The sequence below is a fragment of the Hoplias malabaricus genome, chromosome 15 (genome assembly GCF_029633855.1).
Source record: "Hoplias malabaricus isolate fHopMal1 chromosome 15, fHopMal1.hap1, whole genome shotgun sequence".
Lineage (NCBI taxonomy): Eukaryota > Metazoa > Chordata > Actinopteri > Characiformes > Erythrinidae > Hoplias > Hoplias malabaricus.
The window spans coordinates 34673736-34700796 of record NC_089814.1 but is presented as its reverse complement, the minus strand read 5'-3'; the positions used below and the strand labels follow the sequence as shown (position 1 = coordinate 34700796).

Genomic DNA, 27061 nt, shown 5'->3' with positions numbered 1-27061 from the left:
GTTAATTTAATTTTAAAATTATTTTGTAGATGCCCTGATTGGATTTCAACAACGTAAACTCAAAAGGAAACTAACTAAAAAGTGCCAACGTGTGCATGAAGGAATTGCAAAACAAGGAGAGTCCAACATACTAAACAACATCTACACAGATCTGTACATCACTGAAGGACAGGGAAACAAAGAACATGAAATGAGAAATGTTGAAAAAAATGCAAATCAAATTGATGAAGACACACCAATCAAAATCAGCAACATGTTTGAACCTCGACCTGACCAAGACAAACCCATCAGAACTGTGATGACCCAAGGGATTGCAGGGATTGGAAAATCGATTTGTTTGCAGAAATTTATTTTGGACTGGGCTGAAGGTAAAACTTATGAAGAAATCAAGTTCATATTCCCACTACCTTTCCGAGAACTGAATCTGAAGAAGGGAAATCATAGTTTGATGGATATCATCTACTTTTTCTTCCCAGAGACCAAAGGCATGAGATTCACAGATAGGTTTAAAGTCATGTTTATCTTTGATGGTTTGGATGAATGTCAGCTTCCTCTGAATTTCCATGAAAATGAGACGTTGAGTAATGTCTCAACCTCAGCCTCACTGGACGTTCTGATGACAAACCTCATCAAGGGAAATCTGCTTCCGTCTGCTCTTTTATGGATAACCACTAGACCAGCAGCAGCCAGTAAGATCCCTGCTGAGTTTATTGACCAGGTGACAGAGTTGCGTGGCTTCGATGATGAGCAGAAAGAGGAATACTTCAGAAAAAGAATCAGTGATCAGACAGTGGCCAACAAAGTAGTTGACCACATTAAAGAATCAAGAAGCCTCCACATCATGTGCCATATCCCTGTCTTCTCAGCCACAGTACTTCAGAAAATTTTAGAAGCACCAGAGGGTGGAGAAACACCAAACACACTAACGGAAATGTACATGTACTTTCTGATCTTTCAGACCATACAGGGGAACCTGAAGTACTCTGGAAAGAATACCTTGGATGTACCCTGGGATAAAAAGGGCATTCTTTCTCTGGGAAAGTTGGCTTTTCAGCACTTGAAAAACAACAGCCTGATTTTCTACACAGAAGATCTAGAAGAATGTGAAATTGACCTCAGTAAGATATCGGTGTACTCAGGATTGTGCACTCAGGAGACAGTCCAGTTTCTTGGCACCGTTTTCAGCTTTGTGCATCTGAGTATTCAAGAGTTTCTTGCTGCCTTATTTACATACACATGCCTCAGAAATGATGACAAAAATGTTTTTGAATCTGAGTCCACATCACAAGAAAATGAAAATCCGAAAGTCATTGATTTGCTCAAGGCTGCAGTGGACAAGGCTTTGGAGAGTGAACATGGACACCTGGACCTTTTCCTTCGCTTTCTTCTGGGTCTCTCGCTGGAGTCTAATGAGACAATCATCCAAGGTCTGTTGAAACACACAAGAGATAAGACTGACTCACAGAAAGGCATAGTCGAGTACATCAAATCTTCATTTAAAAACAATCTTTGTCCAGAGAGATCAATCAATCTGTTCTACTGCCTGAATGAGCTAAATGATGATTCTCTAGTTAAAGAGGTCCAGAATCTTATGGGCTCAGGAAGTCTCTCTGAAGCTGAACTCTCACCTGCGCAGTGGTCAGCTCTGGTCTTTGTGCTGCGGACATCGAAAGAAAAGCTGGAAATATTTGATTTACAGAAGTTCATCAAATCAGACAAGTGTCTTCACAGACTAATGCCAGTGGTCAAAGATGCCACAACTGCTTTGTAAGTGAGACTTATTACTCCAAACTAATTATTAATGCATTTTTTTAATAGCAATTAAAAATCGGAACTATTTTTCATCAGGTGTTCCCGTATTTTAAATCATAGTTCAAACAGGATCAGTTAATTAAGATTTTAATATAAAAATAGCAGATGATTATAAAAAATATATATTTTTTAATTAAAGGTTAATTAATTCAGGTTTTAAAATAGTAATAAATGGAATTGTGCAGCTGTCAAAATGTGTGCCAAATACAGCTTTACACTTTCTCAATCTGTCCCTAAAATTGATTAGGCACTATAATCCTTTTGCTAAAATTGATCTGAAATAAATCATAGTATGGTACTAACTTGAATGAAAAATACATTTGTAGGTACTTTCCTTGGCCATGTTGAGCAACACCAATCATATGTAGTACTATGTAAAGTTCAGAGAACACACTGTAAGACATGGATGTGTTAACACAAGAAAAGACGGACCTTTGAAACAGCACTCCCTCCAGAATAAAAGTCCTCCTTTTGCACTGCAGTTTAAGTAAATACACAGTATTAACTAATTATATAACTAAACATATATGAACATTATCAAACTCCCTTACTTCTTAAAAAAACGATTACTGTTAACATTAGAAGATACTGAACATTACTTGGTATGTCTCAACAGCACTTTGATGTTATTTTAATCCAGATTCCATTGTACTACATTCAGTGCTTCAAGTAACTTGTAAGATGATGCCCCCTTTTTTGTAAGTCTGCAAGTTGTTCTTTTGTGCTGTACATAGTGCCCGCTCAACCTTCCTTGTTTGCAAAAGTTCTTTAATGCTGCTTATTTCCAGACAGAGTTTCTTCTTAGAGACTGATTTTGTGGACTTCAGCAAATCAGCAAGTGAATGATTATCCCTGACGCAAATTACTGGTAGGGCATGTTCAGCATCACCCTTAGTTAGTTCTGAGTATAGTGTTGCCAGAAAAATAGCATTATCAATTCCTTCCGACATTGCCTATGTTTCTCCAGCAAGGGTGCTCTGTACAATCCTCTTAACTCTTTTGACTGCCAGGAAAGGGGTGAGAACTTTCCACATTCTCCCATTAGAACAATCAAGTGCCCTCCTTGAGTGCCACCATCTGAAAGATTTCCAAAGAAGGCATCGCTGAACATAAAGTTTTTGAAAGTGTTGAAAGTTCAGAACTACGTTCTTGGACTTAGGTTTGCATACTATTCCGTTTGCTTCATTGAGTGTTTGGACAGTTGCTGTTTTGAAGCTTGATACAAGGCTGCTGGCATCAAACATAACAGCTGGTCTGCTCTGTCTTGCAATCCAGAGAATCTGGCCTATCATCAATCTAAGCAGATCTTTTTCCTCCCCATAGAGTGGTGAATCATGTTGCACAGCTCATGAGGGGTTTATATGTATGGGTTGCATGTGCTGAATGTAGTTTTCCTGGTGTACTTGTACCTTTTCGTCAACAGTTATAAGGTCTATACCCACATAACAGAAGTTATCATGGGCTTCACATCCAACTTGAAAAATAGATCTGACATGTGGAATTACAGTTATAGCGAAACTTTGTGTTGTAGCGGAGTGACCATATTCGAGCTTGATAGTAATTATAACTTATAATAATAATAATAATTATTATTATTATTGACTTAAATTACAAAAATATTAACAGTTAATTAGAGAGGGAATACTGTCACCGCTACGTGAGTTCTTCAGGATTTTCAGACTCTTAATGAACAAACTCCAAACACTTATTTCAAACAATGAAAATACTTTATTAAGAGGAAAGATAATGGTTGATAAACACAGCACAATCATCAAAATCTCACGGAATCAATGCAGGGGAAACCGGTTCGAATTTAGAGATAGGCTAGGCGATATGGCTTGGGAGTGAGGCTTGTTATGATATGATTTTATCAAGAGATTTAATTCAATTTCAGCTCTGAAAATGAGGAATTTAGCTTACTTTTCTGCCGATTTCGGGTTTTATGATCACAGCCGCTGATGTCCCGCAGATCTTTGCTCTGTTGTTTCTCTGGGGCTTGACTTGTCATGGCTGAAGTTAGTCTGATCAGTGGGGAGATTCCCTCCCGGGTGAGTCAGCCACTTTTCGACGTCCTTCGGACAGTGTGATGTCAGTCGGGGATTCCCTTCACAGAGAGCTGCTGGCTTGGCTGGACTTTCCACTTCCCGATAGGTAAAAGCTTGCTGTTTTCCTCCGATTCTCAGAACTAATTCTAGAATAAAATCCCAGAATAAAAGTGTCTTTTATTCTGGCCACAAATAAGTTTCACCTGCTTTGATCAGTCGTAAAATTAAATACTTGGATTGGGCTACAAACACAAACACAAATAAACAAAGAAAAGATTACTGACAATTACTCGACGTTACTCTGTAGTTTCTGTATCGCACTGCTAACTGACACAAGGCGTCCCTTGGGAGTTGCGTGAAGTCCTTTTCTTAGAGAGTTCTTTTGAAGAGTCTTGTCGGCGTAGAGAGCAGACAAAGGAGCGAAAAGAAGAGAGTGTCGCAAGGAAGCGTAGCAAGAAAAGAGAGATAGTCAAGGGCTGGGTGACCCCTTTTCAGATGTGGTGCGGTCACGCCCATTTGGGAGGTCTCCTTTCTCTGATTGGATCCTGGGTCTGAGGCTCACGTGACTTCCTTCACATTTCAGAGAGAGGGAGAGAATTCATATTTTTGGCTCTTACAAAATACGGGATAAAATAAAATACTTATACATACTTGGGCATAGCATAATGAGTGTACTGGATTATTTTTTATCAAATATATATGTATGTATATATTTTGAGTACATTACCAACTATTCTAGATGTTAGAAACTAATTCGTTTTCCTAAACAGGAAAGAGTTGAGAGTTGACGCGACTGGTCGAGTGTCTCCTGTCTGCTTCTCGGGTTAGAGTACGCTGGCGTCGTATGTTTTGTTTTGTTTGATCCCCGTTCGTGCTGACTTTGTGGATTCCCGGTTGTAATCTTCGCAGTTATTTGACTGTCTTCCCCAACCCTGCGGATTCAGGCCGGTTCGCACCGAGGCTGTCCTGCCCTAGCTCTGTGGATTCCGGCCGGTTAGCTTTGCTGCTGTCCTGCTCAAATCTGCGGTTCCCGGCTGCTGTTCCAGTTGGCTTCGCCGCTGTCCTGCTCCAACTTTGCGGATCTCGCCGCTGTCCTGCTCCAACTTCGCGGATCTCGGCTTCTGTTCCAGCTGCCCTCGCCGCTGTCCTGCCCCAAATCTGTGGTTCCCGCATACAGTGTCTGCTAGCACTGCGGCTCTGCAATTACTTTGTTCCAACCCACTGACAATGCACCTGCTATCTGCTATGACTCTATTGCTGGCTATTCCACTTTTTCCCGTCCTTGATTGCCCCCACATGAACCCCGACCCCCTGTTCAACTCACTGTTTGTTAGTTATACGGCTGATGAACTATGTAAATATAGGTATTCTCACTTTCTTTCCAAACATTCTGCTGTTGCTGCCTGCAGAGCTGGTATACTCAACCGGCGAAGCTATCTTCACCGTGGCTCAAGGCTAAATCATAATAAATCTGTACACTATTCCAATGGTAGTAACATTTGCTCTTTCTGGACACTGTCTCGCTCACCTTCTCATTCTACAAAACGTTTTTCTAATCTGTCTAATTTACGCCCTCTTACCCCTGTTCCCCCTAGTTCCTTGTTTGCCCTCCTTAATGTCCGCTCACTCACTAACAAATCTTATCTGTTGCAAGAATTAATATTGGACAATTCACTTGATCTCCTTTTCCTAACAGAAACATGGCAACAACCAGGTGATTACTATTCTCTCAACCAAGCAACCCCACCCAACTTTAATTATGTGCAAAAACCACGTTCCTCAGGCCGTGGGGGCAGTCTGGCAGTGATCTTTAAAAACAATCTCAGAATTACTTAACTTGTTTTCTCATCACCATCATCTTTTGAGTATCTTGCAGTCAAAACACCTGGCTCTATTACTGTACTCCTCATCTATGCCCCCCCCCCAAATCTAATTCATCCTTTTTCTCTGAACTATCTGAGCTACTCACTCTCGCTAACTCTTCTTCTTCTCCACTGTTGCCACTAGGTGACTTCAATATACAGGTTAACACTCCTGACAACAAGTTTGTGACTGATTTTTTAGCTCTCCTTGACTGCTTTTCCTTCACTTAACATGTAGATTTTCCTACTCATGACAAAGGTCACACACTTGACCTAGTCTGTTCTTCTTCTGTCCTTGTTCACAACCTTCATCCTCTCCTGTTCCCACTCTCTGGCCATAAGCTCCTTCTATTCTCTGTCCCTATGAATGTAGCTCACCAATCTGTTAAAAGACTTATCTCTTTCCGTTATATTAAATCTATTGGTCCCTGTTCCTTCGCTCAGTCCATCAATATGAGCTTTCCTGTTGTCACTCCATCCTCTCCTGAGGTACATGCCACAATGCTTAACTCTGCTCTTTCCGCGTCCCTCAATGCATCTGCTCCTGTGAAAACCAAACTGGTCTCTTTCACCACTTCTGCTCCCTGGTTCACCACTGAGCTGCGCACTATGAAGCAAGCCGGACGTCAGCTTGAAAGGCTGTACAAAAAAAACAAATTAACGGTGCATGCTGATGCTTATCTGCAACACATGCGCAAATACAGAGATTCCTTACACACCACCAAGTCTAGGTATCTCTCAGGTCTTATTAATAGGCCTAATGCTAACCCCCGTAATCTCTTTACAACAATCTCTAAACTTTTCAAAGCCCCTGGCAGCAACATGACACCCTCCTCTGAACTCTGTAACTCCTTCTTACACTTCTTTGAAGATAAAATTTCCAATATTAATAATCCTCTTACGATCATCTCATCTAAATCCACCTTTCCTTCCTCACTGTCTCCACAGCCCTCAGTCTGTTCTATATCCACGCCCTGTTTTTCTGATTTCAGCCCTGTTACTCCTTCTCTTATCAGTGATATCATTACCCATTCTAAAAGTACCACCTGCTCTCTTGATCCCCTCCCTACCTAACTAACGAAAGCCTGCATGACTGCTTTGGTCCCTCATCTAACCTCTATTATTAACCAGTCACTGTTTTCTGGCTATGTCCCCTCAGTTTACAAATTAGCTGCAGTTACACCTATCCTTAAAAAACCTGGTCTTGACCCAGCAAATCTTAATAATTTCCGTCCGATTTCAAATCTTCCATTTTTTTCTAAAATCCTCGAGCGTGTCGTAGCCACCCAGCTGACAACATACCTAGAATCCAATAACCTACTCGACTCATTTCAGTCTGGTTTTCGCCCTCACCATAGTACTGAAACTGCCTTGGTCAAAGTTATCAATGATCTGCTGGTGGCTGCAGATACGGGAGCCCTAAGTATTCTTGTCCTCCTTGATTTAAGTTCTGCCTTTGACACAGTAAATCTTGCCATCCTCCTTTCAAGACTGCGTGAGCTGGGTTTCACTGGTTCTGCCCTTGACTGGTTTATATCTTACCTAACAGATCGAAAACAATTTGTCACACTTTCTGGACATAGTTCAACAGTTTCATCCATCTCACAAGGGGTCCCACAAGGCTCTGTCCTTGGCCCATTACTGTTTATTGTCTATGTACTTCCCCTCGGCCATATTATTCGTCATTTCAATCTTGATTTTCACTGTTACGCTGATGACACACAGATTTACCTCCGGACCAATTATTTCAACAACCCACCACTCTCCAAATTTGAACTATGTCTCTCAAAAATCAGGCACTGGATGACATAAAATTCACTGATCCTTAATAGTAATAAAACTGACCTAATCCTCATTGGCTCCAAATCTACCCTCAATAAAACTGGCTCCCTCACACTCTCAATTGATGATGTCACCCTGTCCCCCTCCACTGTGGTCCGAAATCTTGGTGTCACCCTTGACTCTTCACTCATGTTTCATTCCCATGTTAGCTCCATCATAAAAACCTCATTCTTCCACCTTCGCAACATTGCTAAAATCCGTCCTTCTCTTTCCCAATCTGCTTCTGAACGCCTCATCCATGCATTCATCTCCAGCCGTCTTGACTATTGTAACTCTCTTCTTTCTGGCATTAGCTCCTCACTACTACATAAACTCCAAATGGTCCAGAACTCTGCTGCCCGTCTCCTCACCCACACCCGGCCCCACCACCACATCACCCCAGTTCTTCACAACCTCCACTGGCTTCCTGTTAAATATCGTATTCAGTTCAAAATCCTCCTTCTCACCTACAAAGCTCTCAATAACCAAGCTCCCTCTTACTTATCGGACCTTCTTCAACCATACACACCTAATCGAATTCTCAGATCTTCCACAGCTGGTTTACTCACCATTCCCCCTTCTAAGCTGCGTAGTCTTGGAGATCGAGCCTTCTCAAGACATGCTCCCCGCCTCTGGAACTCCCTTCCTCCAGAAATTCAACAGTCAACATCTCTATCACTATTTAAATCCAAACTTAAAACACACCTGTTTGCGGCTGCATTTAATCTCTCTGTTTCTTGATTAGCCCCTGTTTGTTTTTACCCTTGTTCCTGTTTTGTATCATTGTATGTTATGTATTGTTATGGATGTGATTGTCTTTGTGTTCATCTGATTGTAACAGCGTCTTTGGGTTACTGAAAAGCGCCTGAAAATTTCCATTTATTATTATTATTAATTTATTATTATTATTATTATTATTATTATTATTATTATTATTATTATTATTACTAAATTTAGATAACAACAACATTAAAATTTATCTAAGATTGAAATACGTTCAACGCTAGCTGTGAATTTTCAGGAATTTCCGACTCTTAGAAATAGACTCCACACACTGTATTATTTCAAATAATAGAAATACTTTATTAAGAGGAATGATAATAAGTTGATAAACATAGCATAATCATCAAAATCTCAATGGAATCAATGCAGGTGAGACCATTCCGAATTTAATAATTGGCTAGGCTATATGACTTGTGAATAATATGTGTTGCTAAATGAGATTTAATTAGTATGTAAATTTATCAAGAAACTTCATTAGACATCAGCTTCAAACTCAACCAATCGATGGGTACAGCAGCGCGTTGAGGTGATTGTAGAGAGGCCAGCCTGGATTCTGCAGTTCTTTTAGTGGGAGCGTTGAGGCTGGGTTAGCTTAGAAGTTGTCACTTACGAGGCAGGCCACTTCAGGCACCCTCAGAGCATTGTGACGTCAGTTGAAGGGCTCCTCTGGCTCGCTGTACTGATTGGGATTCACTTCCACAAACATAGAGATACGTCTTGTTCTTTGGAAAGTGACGATATAGTGAAAGACCCAACCAACATAATGAATAACATAAAATTAAACTTCGATTGGGCTACAAAACGATGAACACAAAATAAAAGATATGTTGAAAATTACTGACAGAGCTAATCGACCTTTTCACTGTTTTAACTTCTGTATTGCATTGCTAACTGACACAAGGTGTCCCCTGTTAGTTCACATGAAGATCTGTCTTTTAGTAGTCTTTTGGGAGAGTCAGCTCTGTCAGCTTCAGAAAGGAAAGAGCGTAGAAGCGTCGAAAAAAGCTGAGAAGCAAAAAGCAGAGAGTGAAACAAAAAGCAGCATTGAGAAACAAGAAGCAGAGAGAGAAAAAAAAAAGCAGAGAGTGTAGAACTGAGCGACTCCTTTTTCATAGGTGGCCTCCCAAGGTCATGCCCACTTGGGAGGTCACTGTTCTCTGATTGGTTCATGGGTTTGGGGAGCCCACGTGACTGTCTCAAGTTCCAGAGAAATAAAAATCACTTATGGTTTGGCAAAAATAGAACATCCTAGAATTAATACTTTGTATATACTTGAATATAGCATAATGAGTATACTGATGCAATTACATCAACTATTCTAGTTACTAGAGATTAATTAACATTCTTTTAACTTCATAGGAATCTTTCTTTGTGATTAAAACATTAATTTACATCCCTCGATTAGTGAGTAGACAGTCACCTGAGAATAAAAGAGGATAACATTAATAACACATTGCATAATACATGCTTAGATTCAGCAGAAACATATGCGTCCAAGATAATTCCCTTTTGAGAAAGAGAGAAATGATTAGGGTGGCATATGATTTCGCAAATATCCACTTGGGGGCACTGTTGGTTCATGCTGTTTGTCTGGTTTGAACTTGGGTTGAGAAGTCACCATTAGCGCAGTCCTGGGGCCATCTGCCGATCTTGCGATAAGATAAGAGTCCGACAGTTTGACGCGGAGGGTGATAAAATGCTCGGGGCTTCTGGGGTCTTCCATCTGGTTGAGTTTTATAATCCAGTTCCCAAGACTCTGGTGAGTGATTTTTTGGTTTATTGGTCATCCAGTCATCATAAAGTTTGAAGAGGACCACTCAGTGTTATCCTGGGGGTCACTGAAAAGTGTTCTGCTTAGCCTTCTGGCTATCAGATATATGTGTGTGCGTGTGTGTGTGTGTGTGGGGGGGGGGTACGTAGTCTTTCAGCACGCACACTCTGTGGAATACAATGTTCCGTTTTCTCCTTTTATATAAAAGAAAATGGAGAGTCAGAGTCTTAATTTTTCATTTCATGATCTAGATCCATCCTCCACTACACACTCCATATTTGCTTTCTTTAGTTTGATGTGATGTACCCTAATACATGTACCTCCATGTCTAACAAACACCACTGCACCATCCTGACCAATGACAACTCCTGGTCCTTTCCACTCTGGAAAATACACTCGTTTGTAGTACACTTTATCATCTATTTCATACTTCTAATCTGTTTGACATAGTTGTTTCTGCAGTGCTCTCCTTATTCTTTCTGAACATTCCGTTTCTGTAAAAGCCTTTTGTGATGCATGTAAAACATAAATGTGTTTTGCCACCCATTCACGTTTTGTAGTGCCTTCTAAAGCTGGGGGCTTGTCTGTTAGTAGAGAGGGCAGGTTTGGATTTTATATAATTAACTAATTAATCATTCAGACATCCATCAAATCATAGGTTCTCAGAACCTATTTAAATTATGTTATACAAGCACATTATAATAATAACATACTAATATTGTTGTTGGTAAAATGGAAAAGAGAACCGAAATGCAAATCATTGTTTGAAATCTCTGAGTATTTAAATGATTATTTATTTTAAATGAGAGTATTTAATTTAAATGAGAATTTGAAGCCTGTAAAATATAATTATGTATTGAAAACGTCTTATCCCACAGTTGGAAAACTAAAGCAGGTGTTCTACTTTTCCTTTTAGCATGTTTTTTAGGATTGATATTTTGTTTGTTGAACATTCCTGTCTTACATTTTTTTTACTTTCAGGCTCTGTGACTGTAACTTGACAGAGAGAAGCTGCTCAAATCTGTGTAAAACTCTCAGCTCAGACTCCTGCATGCTGACTCTGCTGGATATAAGTGGTAATACTTTACATGACAAGGGAGTGCAGCTGCTGTCTGCATGACTTCAGAGTCCAAAATGCAAACTGGAGACACTGAGGTGAGTTCATCAAGTTTATGAATATTTAAAAATACAGTGTATATATATTTAATTAAGTAACTTACATTTGGCCATCAAAGGTAAGTTAAAATTTCAGAAATATCTAAAAGAGTGTCTAAATATTTTCACTGTCAAGAGAAAAATATAGTAACTTTTTAATATTCAGTGGAAATCAATGTAAAATGATTTTCCAAATATTTTTCCAAATAATTTTGGAGTATTTCTATTGGTCCATTCATCATGACATTTTCACAAAGTCTGATGGACAGCTGCTGTGTTCAAATGATCCAAATTATCCAAATGATGTACACCACAAACATAGAGATACGTCTTGTTCTTTGGAAAGTGACGATATAGTGAAAGACCCAACCAACATAATGAATAACATGAAAAATAAAGCAGAATTAAACAGAACACACTAACGTAAGGCACATTTATTATCATTAAATTATTATTTTATGCCACACAAACCCAGAAGCATAACAGACCCAGACCTATGTGTAGTATTTTTCAAATTCAGATCTTGTTTTTCTCCAAACATACCTTAAGTGGTTGTGGCCTAAAAGTTAAATTTTTAATTCCGTAGTCCACTGCAACTCTGCAGAACAGTGCTCCACCTCTACTATGTCAACAAAGCCTCCAAATGACAGTAAAGAATGTGCAGGAAGGTTTAGCTGAGACAGAAGTGAGGGATGGTACATCTTTGTAAAGTGCTGCACCGATCTCAAAAGCCAGAGGCTCATGAAAATGGGAGATCTGACTCACAATCTAATCATAAGAGCCATCATCTGGAGTATTCAAGTCTGTGATCATAATCATCAGTACTGTGCAAAGTCTTAGGAGCCTGAGAAAATGAGATTTAAAAAGCTATTTATCTGAAACCTTTTTCCTTAAGAATAAAAAACTGTAATATTATTAAAGTAAATGTGATATTATGTGTGTGGATGTATTGGTTTAACCCTTTCCATATCTCTCTTTACACACATAGAATTGGGTAGGGTTTCCTGTTCCTGACAGGATTTTTCACCTTTAGCCACAGGTGAACACACACACACACACACACACACAGTCTTACCTCCATGGTTTGTAATTACAGAAGAAGAGAGATGTATCTGTTTTCACTTAAACATGAAGCGCTCTGATGTTAATATTCTCACTGGATTTTCAGTGACGAAATGATTAAAGTGAGAGTAAACATACAGTGGTTGTGTGTGTACAGAAAATCCAACATGCACCATGGAGCAAATATAGACTTTTGTATAAACATGACTTCCTGTCCTTCACATGGTTTCCTCGACTTTCTCCACACAGTTTCCTGTTGAAGGGAAGGGAAGATACATTATTCTGTCTTATGCCTACTATTATAATAGTTTTCCCCTTTATTTTTTGAGCAGTGTATATACAGCCCAGTGGCAGATGACTGTCTGTGAGGAGTTTGGTGTGTTCTCCCTGTGTCCTCATGGGTTTCCTCCAGTTTCCTCCCACAGTCCAAAAACACACGTTGGTAAGTTGATTGGCTACTCAAGAGTGTCCATAGGTGTGAGTGTGTGTCACACTGTGAAGGACTAGCGCCCCCTCCAGGGTGTGTTCCTGTCTTGTGCCCATTGATTCCAGACCCACCGTGACCCTGAACTACATAAGCTATTACAGACAATGAATGAATTAATGAAAACATCTGTATTTACAGTACATATACATTTAGTTGTTAACCTCAACTTTAAAATCAAGTTCCACACTTCCAACATTGTTTATGAACAGTTTAAACGGTGTAAACAGAGATTTAGTCTCAGTATGAAAAAATTCCCTGATTGTCAGGTGGTGTGGAGCAAGGAAGCAAGAAATCAGATGTACATGCATCTATGCAATATTTATTATACATAAAGAATAAACAGAGAAAAAAACTGACAGGCAATTAACCACTTATGCCCCTTTTCACACATGCACAGTGATCTAGAAATGTTCTGGAGTTTACCCAGAGGAACTGTATGTGTGTACATGCAACATTCGTCCCACACATTATTCTGAATTTCTCTTGGTAGGGCCCTAGTAAGACTCGGGATGAAGTCAGAGTCAGCACATGTGAGAACGGTGAGAGAAATGTTCTGTAGTTTCTACTGCTCATGCCGCACAGGTGCTGTGCCACACCTAAACCATGTGTTTCATTTCCTGCTGCAAGAGCACGCCTGATCCAGAAAATCTCATGCTGTGCACTGCATCTGTGAATGACCACTCCGGGACATCTCCGGACCAGATACTCCAGACTTCATGTGTGAAAGAGGCAATAAAGAGAGAGCAAAATAACAGGAAATAAAACTATAACAAAATAATGTAAAGTAAATCTAAAGCCAATCACACAGAACTGTGGATAGAGAAACTACAAAATCATTCATCATACAAAGGACTAGAACTAACACCAGAAAACTACAGAATTCACTAAAAATGGACCAAAGGGAATGCAGACTATAATATGAACCGAATAACAAAGTGATTACAGAAAGGGAGAGACAAGAACTAGGTATGATAATCAAGCACCAAACAGAAAGGAATGTATATATATGAAAGAGGAACACTGGGGAGTAAATGCGTGACAGCACACGTGACAGGAGAAATTTAGGACAAAATCAATACAGAGAAAAACCTGAGAAATATTGAAATAGATAAACAAAGGGAGCAGAACAAGAGAATCAAGAAAACCAGCACAAAAACACAAGAGAAACAGAAGAGGAAAACCCAAGAATAGAAACAAACAGAAAAACAAGGCTGAAAGCAGGAGAAGGAGGGGCCAAATGTGACACTGGTTTTTATTTAATCTTTTCCTATACCCTTGTAAATTAGTCTTCATCTTTTCCTTTTTACTGGATGTCTCTGTCTTGTCGGTCCTGCCTGATGTTCCTCCAGTCCGACCCACTGCACCCTGCTTTGTTTTGTGGTAACTCAAATTCATTTGCTTATGTCCACCTGTAGCCAGGAACGATTTTCTACTCTGTTCCTCTTCACCATGAGATTATTTCCAGTCACCTGGCTTTTCTGTTCTCTGTCCCTTTTCACTCTGGAAATGTTCTTTTTGCTCTGCATTTCCACTCTTCTGAGTTGTATCTGACTTTCCCATGAGCCATGAGGGCAAATCTGATTTAAACTGGTTTAGTTGAGAAGCGTCCCATCTGCAAGTAAATAATAAAGAAAAAAAAGACTTATGATGTTTGCAGCTTATTTAAGAATGTCAGAGGCTGTGCCTCACACCCAACACTTGATCTGTGTTAACAATGTATTAGTGCTATGATTTCCAGATTAAGACCTACTTAAAATAATTAAATAATAACCTTTGGTTGAAGGTTGGAGGAGATTTAAAACCTCAGTGCAGTGTTTGTGTTAAATTACATTATACACATCTGTGTTAACAGTAACCCAAAAGTTGATGTCCTTTATTGTGAGCACCATACAACATATTGTTTAGCACATCTTTTAGGAGTGTATACAGCAGTACTTACATCAGTCTGCATCCTGATATGTTCAGCAGGTCTGAGAGTGCTTTCACTGACTCTCCTAGTTCATTCTCATGGAGATCCAGCTCTCTCAAGTGTGAAAGGTTTAAAATTAGAGCTGAGGTCAGAGCACTACAGCCAGCCTCTGTTATATTGCATTTCTTCAGCCTGCAAACAGACATTCCTTAAATCCAGAATAATTTATAAATTATTCATAATCTTATAAATCATTCATAAACTTAACTTCAAGCCTTCAATATCTAACAGTCACACAAATATGTTTATCTAACAGTCACACAAATTTAACATTCGTGCTTTACAGAAAAGTATAAAAGTTGATAAAAAGCTCTGCTGAGTAGGTTCCTTCACTGATACTAATACTACAGCTACTTACAGCAGTTTCTGGAGTTTACACTCAGGATTCTTAATGAAAGTACAGAGCTCTTTCAGTCCTGAATCTCCTAGTGTATTCTCACTCAGGTCCAGTTCTCTTAGGTTTGAGGGATTTGAACACAGAGCTGAGGCCACATAAGCACAGGAATCCTACATTAAACTGTTAACTAGCCTGCAGAGAGTGAAGAACAAGGCAGAGGAATAAGAAACTAAATATGGTGTATGAGAAAAAGAATGTATTTTTCTTATTCAAATCACATATTATGAAACATAATGCTAAAACTTAGTCAGCTGGACTGTTTCTGTAGTTTACAGCACTGATTGTGCAAAAGACCACCAAGAATTACTTTCTCACTCAGATCCAGCTCTATCAAATGTGTAGGATTTGAACAAATGTCTAAAGCCAGAGCACCACAATCTTTCTCTGTAACAGAGCTGTTAACCAACCTGCAACCATAACATATTGAGAAAAAATGTTTCCTTTCAAATTAATGGAGTTTAACATTATTTTTAAAAACTACAGTAGTCCCTGGCTTTCTTAATAATTTGTATTTTTCTCAAAATAATCTATCAAAATGCCAACATATTAAAAGCAATTACAGTAGTTCAAGAAATTATATTTTACTCACTAAATACTCACAAAATTGCAAATACGATTGCATTGTGCTAAGTAAAACCTAAATGCAAACACACAAAACTACACACCTAAGTGTATTTGGTCTGCAGTGTAAATCCCCAAGCAGAGCAGAGATTTCATTCAATCCAGAGCCTCCTTTTATTTTCCCACTCAGATCCAGCTCTTTCAGCAGCAATGGGTTTGTTCCCAAAGCTTTAGTCAGAACATCAAAGGCTTTCTCTGCACCATCACTTTTCAAGAGTCTGTCAAAGAGAAAAAAACACATGCAGATTATGGACAAATAAATTAGATAATTTTTAAGAATTAGTTTCTTTCAGTTGTTTACAGCATTGCATTTCAATCCCAGTCTGTTTAAACTTCCAAATGACTAATACTTAATAATACATCCAATACACTAGAACAAGCAGTATTTACATTTTTAACAACAATGCTCCAAAACTAAAACATTAACAACAGCATTCTGACAATAAATTAGTAAGCAATGAATTACGAAGTACAATAGCTTGGTTATCATAATTGAATATGATATGATGATAAAACATATGAATATGTTTTAGCCAAATGTGTACCTTAGTATCACCAGTCTGTATTTTTGATCCATTTGGAGATCAGTGAGAAGCTTCACTCCTGTTTCTCCAGGATCATTTCCTCTGAGATCCAATTCTACTAGGTTTGATGAGGGGTTTGATTTCAGAGCTGAAGCAAGAGCAGCATATCCTTCCTCTGATACACCACAGAATGAAAGCCTAAAGAAAAGAGGAACAAACAATGAAAATACTAGGGGAGTAACTGGAATGTGACCCACTTACCCTCGTCTTGGGTCTCCTTAATACACAGGCGCGTAACTAGAATTACAATTTTAGTGAGGTTCACACTGCGGGAATTCAAGCCCACATTACTTCACAATGCCAAATTTTTACAACTTCAAATGCTGACTTCTAATTAATGTTACACATCCATTCTCCCATAAACTACTTAGACTATGTATTTTGTTTTACATTTACCTTTCTCTCTCCCTCCCTCTCTCTCTCTCTCTCTCTCTGTGTGCTCATACTCCTCTGACTTCTCCTTACTGATTACTACTGATTACTAAAATCATACATAAAATACTATTAATAATCCCCAATGCATTCATTTTGGAAATATATTGGAAATAAATCTTTAGTCACACATTATAATAAACAAACAGTAGTAGGATTGGGACATATAACATTAACTGTTTTAATTATTAGCATTAATACAGTTGTATTAATTAACCATGCAGTATATTAGTAATAATATTTATAATACACTGCATGATCAATCAAAATAACTGTATTGATGCTGTAATTAAAACAGTTCATGTTCTTATAAAGTACCAATATACTGCATAGATTATGTCATATGTTACTTTGAATAATAACTGTTTAAATTGGGAAGCAGGTTATTCCGATACAGAAATGTGCAACTAATATAAATAACTGATGCTGGAATGGTGTTTAGATTACAGTTAAATTATAAAATATACTACTTATAGTTTCATGTGTAGTGTCTTTTTTTTAACTAAAGTGATATTCCATAAGTCAGGTAACCTAACAGCAGTAAATCTGCTCAGCTAATTTTGCTGCAGCTAGAGAACAGGTTTTGAATAGCTTGTTACACACACATTTCTGACTAAACTTTCAATTTGCCCTAACCAAGTCCTCACATTAAGGTCATAGCAGCAGTGTCATATGCTAGTCGGTAATATATCCACAATGTACCTCTCAACAAGCATTTAAAGATGGTTAGTATTGACGGAGAGCAGGGTTGCCAGGTCCAGCAAAAATATCCAGATCGAAGTCTACCTAAAACCGTGTCCTACAAATATGGGAGAAGGGGAAAAAGTAAAGAAAACAACCGACGTCCATTCCTCGGTGTCCTCATAGCTAATTATGGCCATGCTAATACATATATTGTAGATGTAAATAAGAGGAAATTATATTACGTTAAAATTTTGTGCTAGGAAGAATAAACTCATTCCCTATGAATTGGATTATAGACTGGATTCCCTCAGTTTCGGGATGACACAAATTGATTTTGGAACATTTTCTGACCTCCCTGACACATGAGAGAACAGATGTGTTCTATAAAACATGACATCCTTTTCTGGACTGAAACTAAGTTTTACTGAACAGTCTGATTGTAATTCCAAATGAATCTAGATAAAATTTTTTCAATCTTGTGAACTGTATGTTTCTTTTCTTTGCCTTTTTTTGTCTATTTTCTCTTCTGTTAGTGTCTTTTATATGTGTAAAATGACTAATGCTACTAATGTTTTGTTTGTCTACATATAAATCAAATTTAAAAATAAAAATAAAATGGTTATGTTTATAAATCTTCACATTCTGCTTTGCTGAAAATAAAACATGCACTATTTCAAAACCCTGTGATGGCTATTTGGAGATATAATTTTTAAATAATATTGCACACTTTCTACTAAAGGGTTTCTAAGAATTTGTATTCCACAAAAGGGAAAAAAGAAGCACAAAACATTATTTTTGTTAGAGCATTTATCATTTCCAGTGTTTCTTTGAAAACACTGTAAATAATCCATATGCAGCCTTGTTAAATTAGTTGTCCTCCAGTCCTGAAGCTGTGCTAGTGTCCAACACTATTTCAAAGCTAATTAAATAGATTCACTGTATTTTAAAAAAATATATAAACTTGATGAACTCACCTCAGTGTCTCCAGTTTACATTGTGGACTCTGCAGTGCAGCAGAGAGCAGCTGCACTCCTTTGTTGTGTAAAGTATTATGACTCAAATCCAGCACAGTCTGAGCTGAGAGTTTTACACAGATCTGAGCAGCTTCTCTCTGTCAGGTTACAGTCACAGAGCCTGAAAGTACAATATGTGAGAGAGGAGAGTTTCATAACGAAAATATCAATCCTAAAAACATGCTAAAAAAGAAAAGTAGAACATTAGGCCTTGTCTTAATTCCATTTACAGGCTTCAAATAATGATTTAGTTCTCATTTCCACTTTATAATCAATAATATTAGTATGTAACAATAGAATGGTATTATGGCACCATTTATTTAGGTTCTTAAATATCAAGATTTGATGGGTTTTGAATGATAGTGATAGACATATGCTGATATTTTGTAGAGCCTTCTGCTGTTGATTATATATCAGTAATCCATGTCTAAAAGTGTGTTCTCTGAAAATCGCATAGTATATGGTTGGTGTTGCTGATCAGTATAAAGCTGCATTTGACACTCATTTTGATAGCTGCACAATTACATTTACTCCTTCATTATACTAAAATTTGAAAAATAATTAAAATTAAGAAATATTTTTTTAGATTCATGCTAAGATTTTGCCATCTTAATTAACTGAATCTGTTTCAAATATAGGCGGCACGGTGGCACAGCAGTTAGTGTCGCAGTCACACAGCTCCAGGGACCTGGAGGTTGTGGGTTCAATTCCCACTCTGGGTGACTGTGAGGAGTTGGTGTGTTCTCCCCGTGTCCATGTGGGTTTCCTCCGGGTGCTCCGATTTCCTCCCACAGTCCAAAAACACACGTTGGTAGGTGGATTGGCGACTCAAAAGTGTCCGTAGGTGTGATTGTGTGAGTGAATGTGTCTGTGTTGCCCTGTGAAGGACTGGCGCCCCCACCAGGGTGTATTCCCGCCTTGCGCCCAATGATTCCAGGTAGGCTCTGGACCCACCGCGACCCTGAACTGGATAAGCGGTTACAGATAATGAATGAATGAATGAATGTTTGAAATAGTCACTCGAAATGTATTAATATGATTACATTTACAGGAACATCTGAAAAACAGTTCAGATTTTTAATTTTGGTAAATAACATAAGCTAATACAAATGCTAATAAATATGCATTAATAATCTGTGTGGAGTAATAAGTCTCACTTACAAAGCAGTTGTGGCATCTTTGACCACTGGCATCAGTCTGTGAAGACACTCATCTGATCTGATGAACTTCTGTAAATCAAACACTTCCAGCTTTTCTTTTGATGTCTGCAGCATAAAGACCAGAGCTGACCACTGCGCAGTTGAGAGTTCAGCTTCAGAGAGACTTCCTGAGCTCATGAGATTCTGGACCTCTTTCACTAGAGAATCATCATTTAGCTCATTCAGGCAGTAGAACAGATTGATCAATCTCTCTGGAGACAGACTGTTTTTAAATGAAGACTTGATGTACTCGACTATACCTTTCTGGGAGTCAGTCTTATCTCTTGTGTGTTTCAACAGACCTCGGATGAGTGTCTCATTAGACTCCAGCGAGAGACCCAGAAGAAAGCAAAGGAAAAGGTCCAGGTGTCCATGTTCACTCTCCAAATCCTTGTCCACTGCAGCCTTGAGCAAATCAATGACTTTTGGTTTTTCATTTTCTTGTGATGTGGACCCAGTGTCAAAAACATTTCTGTCATCATTTCTGAGGCATTTGTATGTAAATAAGGCAGCAAGAAACTCTTGAATGCTCAGATGCACAAAGCTGAAAATTGTGCCAAGAAACCGGACTGTCTCCTGAGTCCACAATCCTGAGTACACCGATATCTTACTGAGGTCAATTCCACATTCTTCTAGATCTTCTGTGTAGAAAATCAGTTTTTTTTCAAGTGCTGAAAAGCCAACCTTCCCAGAGAGAGAATGCCCTCTTTATCCCAGGGGACATCCAAGGTATTCTTTCCAGAGAACTTCAGGTTCCCCTGTGTGGTCTGAACGATCAGAAAGTACATGTACATTTCCGTCAGTGTCTTTGGTGTTTCTCCACCCTCTGGTGCTTCTAAAATTTTCTGAAGTACAGTGGCTGAGATGCAGCAGAAGACAGGGATATGGCACATGATGTGGAGGCTTCTTGATTCTTTAATGTGGTCAACTATTTTTTTGGCCAGTGTCTGATCACTGATTCTCTTTCTGAAGTATTCCTCTTTCTGCTCATCGTTAAAGCCACGTAAATCTGTCACCTGGTCAATAAACTCAGCAGGGATCTTACTGGCTGCTGCTGGTCTAGTGGTTATCCATAAAAGAGCAGTCGGAAGCAGATTTCCCTTGATGAGGTTTGTCAGCACAACGTCCAATGGGGCTGAAGTTGAGACATCATACAGCATCTCATTTTCATGGAAATTCAGAGGAAGCTGACATTCACCCAAATCATCAAAGATAAACATGATTTTAATCTGATCTGTGAATCTCATGCCTTTGGTCTCTGGGAAGAAAAAGTAGATGATGTCCATCAAACTCTGATTTCCCTTCTTTAGATTCAGTTCTCAGAAAGGTAGTGGGAATATGAACTTGATGTCTTCATATGCTTCACCTTCAGCCCAGTCCAAAATAAACTTCTGCAGACAGACTGATTTTCCAATTCCTGCAATCCCTTGGGTCATCACTGTTCTGATGGGTTTGTCTTTTTCAATTCGAGGTTCAAACATGTTGCTGATTTTGATTGGTGTGTCTTCATCAATTGGATTTGTATTTTTTTCAACATTCCTCATTTCATGTTCTTTGTTTCCCTGTGCCTTAGTAATGTACAGATCTGTGTAGATGTTGTTTAGTTTGTTGGACTCTCCTTGTTTTGCAATTCCTTCATGCACACGATGACACTTTTCACGTAGTTTCAGTTTTAGGTTACGTTGTTGAAATACTATTAAGGCGTCTACATGAAGAATTTTAAAACAGAACAGAGATGATCAGAAATAAAATGTTTTTCAATACTGTGAAATAGAATAGAGACTACGTACAAGAATCTAAACTTAAAGTTAAAGTTTAAAATTTAAAACCATTAAAATCCATTTTGCATTTACAAATCTATTAATCTTATAATATACAGTTAGTAAATACACTGTGTGGTCATATATTTTTGGACACCTGTTCATTTAATATTTTTCCTGAAATCAAGAGTGCTAATATAGAATTAGTTACTTTTTTGCTTCAGTAAGTTTAACAGTGACTTCTGCTCTTCTGGAAATAATCTTTGATGACAGCATTACTGTGGTAGATCTTTGATGATTAGATCTAGATGGGATCTTGATTCCACAGATACTTCAGTGAAGGTACATTGCTCCTTCACTCCAGTTAACAGTTCCACTGTGTCATGTGTAGCTTAAATAAGCTAAATTCATCAGTATAAGGAGTGGTTTCTGGCCTTAATCAGTCTGAACATTCTGTTCATATATTGACATCTGTTGCCTTCTCACTTTGCAGAGTTTCAGCGAGGTCCTCATGGTTCATCATCTTCAGAAAGAACAGCGTCATATTAAGAACGCCCTCTCGCAGGTTCCACATCTCTTCCTTCGTGTCCTTGTAATAATTTGTCTTTTCTTTTCTCAGACTTTTCTTGTACATTTCCAACTCGTGTTGTACAAACACAAAGATTTTTTTCCGAACATCCTTAAATAATAGATGTAAAAAGAATAAAATATCATAAACATCACTTTTAAATGATACATATTGTTAAATATTAAAATTATTATTAAAAATTAAATGTATTATTAAATTTTAAAAAAATTATATATATAGCAGTGTTTAGCTAGAGCTGCTGGAAGAATAATATCTAGTAATTTATTTTAAAACAGGGCATAAAGAGATGAATGACATATATATATATATATATTCACAATAATGACCAGAGCAGATTATTGGCTCTACCTTAGAATAAACTCAACAAGGCCTTTATCAGCAGACTCAGTGCTACATGTGTTTAGTTGTGATTTAGGTGATTACTCTTCCTCATGGGAATAGCAATATATTGTCTGTCTTTGACTGGTCAGTCTTCAAGGAACAAGTGCTGGACGCACTTTTCTCAGTTCTACCAGAAATGTATGTAACAAAAAGTATTCCAAGAACACATTAAAAGTTGCTGTATCTTATGAACTCATTAAATGTTTATTTAATGTCATCTGTTTACAAGCTAAATTAAAAAAATAATAAATAAACCAAATTTGCTCTTTCAAAACAGCTTTAAAATAATTTGAATTCTAACAGGAAAGTCAATATACCTATTACATAACTATAATAATTAGTTTCATTCAGCACAAAATGGAACTTTTACATTTCTGCTAACACACAATATATGTGTTCCTCTCTGAACAATAGTTGTTAAAGTTCATTTGTGTTAGGACTTTTCTAAGAAGAAAATAAAAGGATACCCTTTCTGAGGAGCTCGTCCTTGTGAGGTGTGAGGTTCTTTTTTTAACTGATCACTCCTCAAGGATGAACATCTGGACACAGGTGACGGAGAAATTTCATCAGTTCTACTATAAAATAGGTGATAGAAAAGGTGTTACACAAAACATGTCTAAGAATAAATGCAGTCCCCATTGCAAATTATGTCCCTTCTGAAACCATTACATGGTTTATACCTTTCCTGAAGAGCTGATCCTCCTTGGATGGTGGAAGGTTCTGGCACACATCCAAATACAGAAGAAGTTGAACTTTCCTCAGGTCCCCTAAAATCACACAAACATGTGTGTTACAAAATGCAGATATTCTTATGAAACTTTATGGTTCATAATTTTCATAAGGTCCTTGTGGTTTAATAAATTTTGACCTTAATGACTGCTGTTCAGTTTCTCACATCAAACATTATTTACAGTATACTGTAATTCAGCCAATAACATCTTTCCAAGCCATTGCAATTCAACTGAGTGCAAACTGAAAATATTAATGAACATGGACCTAATTCATGACTGTAAACATGCTGAAGGTGAGAGCTCCTGTCACTGTGGTATGAGTGCTATACATGGTGTACCGCCCTCTGGTGGTGTACAGTATGGAGTTTAGACATCGCACATGATAATTTGTGCCATTAATCCGTATGTAGTATTCCCATTTTTAACTTTCATGATTCAAAATTAAAGAACTCTAAATCTTCATTTGTGATTTTATGTTAAAAGTGATCTGTAATGTCGCTGATGCAAATCATTATCATCTGCTTAATCCATTTCAGGGATGCAGTTGTGGTGGATAAAGCGCTGTTGTAACACTAACTCTGTCTGAAACACTGTGTAGTGCACTATTTTGGGGTCCACCATTTTTTAGTAGTAGTGTCTAAAAACATATTGGACAATTTCCAGTGCACTCAAACAATCCCACAATGCACCGCAAAAATTTGTGTACAACACATATACACTAATTGAAACTAGTGGACAGAGGATACCCATAATGCTCTGTGCTGTTTGGTAAATATCCACATGAAGTTGTATCCGAAATCGTTCACTACCCTCCTGAACTCAATTCCCTATAATAGTGCAGTGTTTTTCAATACGTTCCTCACCAGGAAACAAAACATATACAAATCAAATTCCAAAAAAGGGGGAAATAGACTTTTACACGGAATTCAATTGAAAACAGTAAATAATAGTGAACTATTTAACTTTTTTGGCATACAAACATATTTTTTTAATCCTCATTACTCTCTAATGAAACACATGCATCTCCCTTTGGTCAATTTTTAATTTAGTTTCTTAGTTTCATCATGAATGGACCAAAATTACATGGAATAAAATATCTTTACATTGACTTTCACTGAAATTAGAGGGTTTTAAGGTTGCTATTTTGGAGATAAATATTTTTCATTTGATAGTGACAATACAGTATGGGGAAAAATATTCCCTAAATGAAAAAATGTTTTGCCTGTTCTTGGCTGGATTACACAGCAAAACTCAGATTTATATATAAAATAAAAACATACAAAATGAAAAAAAAAACTGGAATTTTAAACATGTATCCTTGAGGTTTAAATGTTTAATTTGTGCTTTGTCACTTTGCAGCAGTACAATGAAATCTGACCTCTTCATGTACAGGAGCAGTCCAACACTAAGTCCAAACAGTAAGTGTTTAAAATGCCTGCTGCAGTGCAAATTCAAAACACTGGAGAGAGTTATCTGACCCTTTGTCCTCCCCAGATTAAACTCATCAGGGCTGCCAAGTTGAAGACACTGAAATATGTGCTGAATAAATGCAAGAAAACGTAAGATATTTGACCTTCTTAGCTAAAATGAATATGTTAATTTGAATTACATGTTCCACATATTCCTCATTTTCTTATTTAAAACACACAAACTGGCATTTACATCTTGTATTCATACACAGGCCTCTGTAACTTTATAGTTTTTCTGAGATGTTTGTTTACCTGTTCAAGAGAAAATTAGCTCTTTCCGAATTCTTCTTGTAGTCTGCTGGCTAAGCTGACTTCATCTTTAAAATGCATCACCAATATTTACTCTCGTTTAAGTTTATCTCTGGTCATGAAGGATGCCAAGACTTCTTAAGTGCAGTAGAATCTCACAATATCTCTGTTCCCTTGCTTTATTCCATGGCTGCAGCATGCTACGTATTCCGGCTGCTATTGTGTGTCCTACCTGGCAACCTGGGGCATGTAAATGGTACTGAGGAATGGACTGAGGGAGGGATCACAGGCAGAAAAACTGCTCCAGAACCACCAGTGATTCAGCTTAGCATATTTCCTTAATCTCTGATGACACACCATGGTCATTTTGTGATTGAGTACAGTAAATATATAACAGTTTGCTCCTTTAACTCATTCGTGGCTGAGAACACACACATACACACACACACACACACACACACACACACACACACACACACCTGGAGAAACATGCAACCACCTCAGCACCTGAGGAGTTTTTTGGGGTTAGGTGCATTGCTCAAGGGCACCTCAGCTGTGGATGTTGAGCTGCCCCCAGAGGATTGGAGCAGAAAGGGCAAAGAATACATAAAGAATACCTTTCCTGGGAGGCTGGTTCCCCCGAAAGCTGAGGGGTTCAGACATTGACTGGTCGCTCTTCAAAGACGCACAGCTGGATGGAGGAGAGTGTGACCTTCTCTTTGTTCCACTAAAACCAGACAGAGAAGTGTGTTAGGCATCATATCAAATAAAAAGCCTTTATTCCCATCATAGGATACTTGTGTGAATCACATAACACTGTGTAATAACAGGTTCAGTATTTCCTGAAAAATAGTAGAATGTTAAGAACACCTAATTGTGTGTTTGCAGACAGGCATTTCACTTTGTTTGACGTGGGAGTATATGATGTAGCACTGTTGTAACACAGTAGAGATGAGGATGTATTGACCATGGGCCAGGACTTGATTTAAACCATTAAAGAATGTAGTAGATTGTAGATTGTAAAAGATATAACCACTGTGTTCTGTGAGCTCTGTGTTCAAAGATATTTTATTTAAAAAATGTAAAATCATTTTGGATGTTTGTAAAAAAAAATTAAATCACATTGTTACTCTGCAAAACCTCATCAATTTATTGAAGGTGTTTCATCGTTATAAAGCAGGAAAAAAATTTGCTTCTGAAAACTTCACCATCACTTGATTGAAGCTATTTGATCATTATACTACAGAAATAATTAGTAAAATTATTTTTTGTTTTCCTCCAAAAACCTGTTTGATTATAAAATTCTGAGAGAATGTGTAAAATAAGTTTTTCTCTGGCAGCTGTTGCCACCAATCCTTTGACATTTTTTATGATTCTTTATTTTTTAAAGTGCAGTAAAAAATAGAGGTAGAACACAAAATCATTAATCCATCTGTACCAGTAAAATTTCGATCTGATGATGTTTTAGCTAAGAGTCCCAAAAATTCTTATGGTTAATATACAAGACTACTACTCTTTACAAGTCGGATAATAGTGTAAGATAGTGGCACATTTTAAATTTTCTTTATGGTTTGATACAAGTTTTGGTCACCTGTACACTTTCCACTTTAAACACAAAAGATACATCTACACAATTTTCTCTGTAAAAATGTACAAATGAATCAAATATCCATATTTACCTTTCATGAGGTGCTGATTCCCCTTTAATGTTGTCTACTTCTGGCACTGACAGGTCATTTTTGGAGCTACTAAAGGTTTAGTACTTCTATGTGTAATAATATGTTAAATGTTTTATAGCTAATATCTTATTCTGATTGATCGCTGTAGAAATACATTGCCCCAAACATAAAAACTAAAGATAAAAAAACGAGGACAAAAGTCTTTAGCATTCACCATATGCACCTTTGACTCTGACAGTGATCCTTCTGTTGACTCATTTCAGAGGCTTCAATTTTCCCATACTCCCCCGACAGTATTTTAACAGAAAAAAAAGTGTATATAAAAACACCTCTGGCTTGGTACTAACAGTCACATCTGGAGGGAAAATAAAAGGAACATGTCATAAACTTGATCATAAAACTACCCTACCTACAATTAGTAGTAGGGGATCCAGGGCGAGGTTGGCCATCAGGATGGACGCTGGATGCTTTTTCTTCATCCTGAAGAGAAAGACCCAGATGGCCAT

General features: G+C 37.8%; 1 protein-coding gene and 1 pseudogene across 3 annotated transcripts in view; one reads left to right on the top strand and one right to left on the bottom strand.

Moving 5' to 3' along the window:
* The window catches only part of LOC136668512 (NLR family CARD domain-containing protein 3-like), a 26496-nt gene extending 581 nt beyond the window's left edge, over positions 1-25915 (top strand). The window contains exons 2-6 of one of the 3 annotated variants that reach the window (XR_010795507.1): positions 30-1767; positions 11076-11249; positions 24521-24576; positions 24653-24717; positions 25073-25915. Coding sequence is in view for 1 of the 3 variants with exons in the window: in XM_066646065.1 (XP_066502162.1) it covers positions 30-1767; positions 11076-11214 (1877 nt within the window). In the remaining 2 variants the exon portion in view is untranslated. Of the gene's footprint in view, positions 1-29; positions 1768-11075; positions 11250-12237; positions 12395-24517; positions 24577-24652; positions 24718-25072 lie in introns of those variants that run through there. The other 2 variants (XR_010795506.1, XM_066646065.1) reach the window with 2 other exon arrangements.
* On the bottom strand, positions 12530-27061 carry LOC136668073 (NLR family CARD domain-containing protein 3-like; annotated as a pseudogene).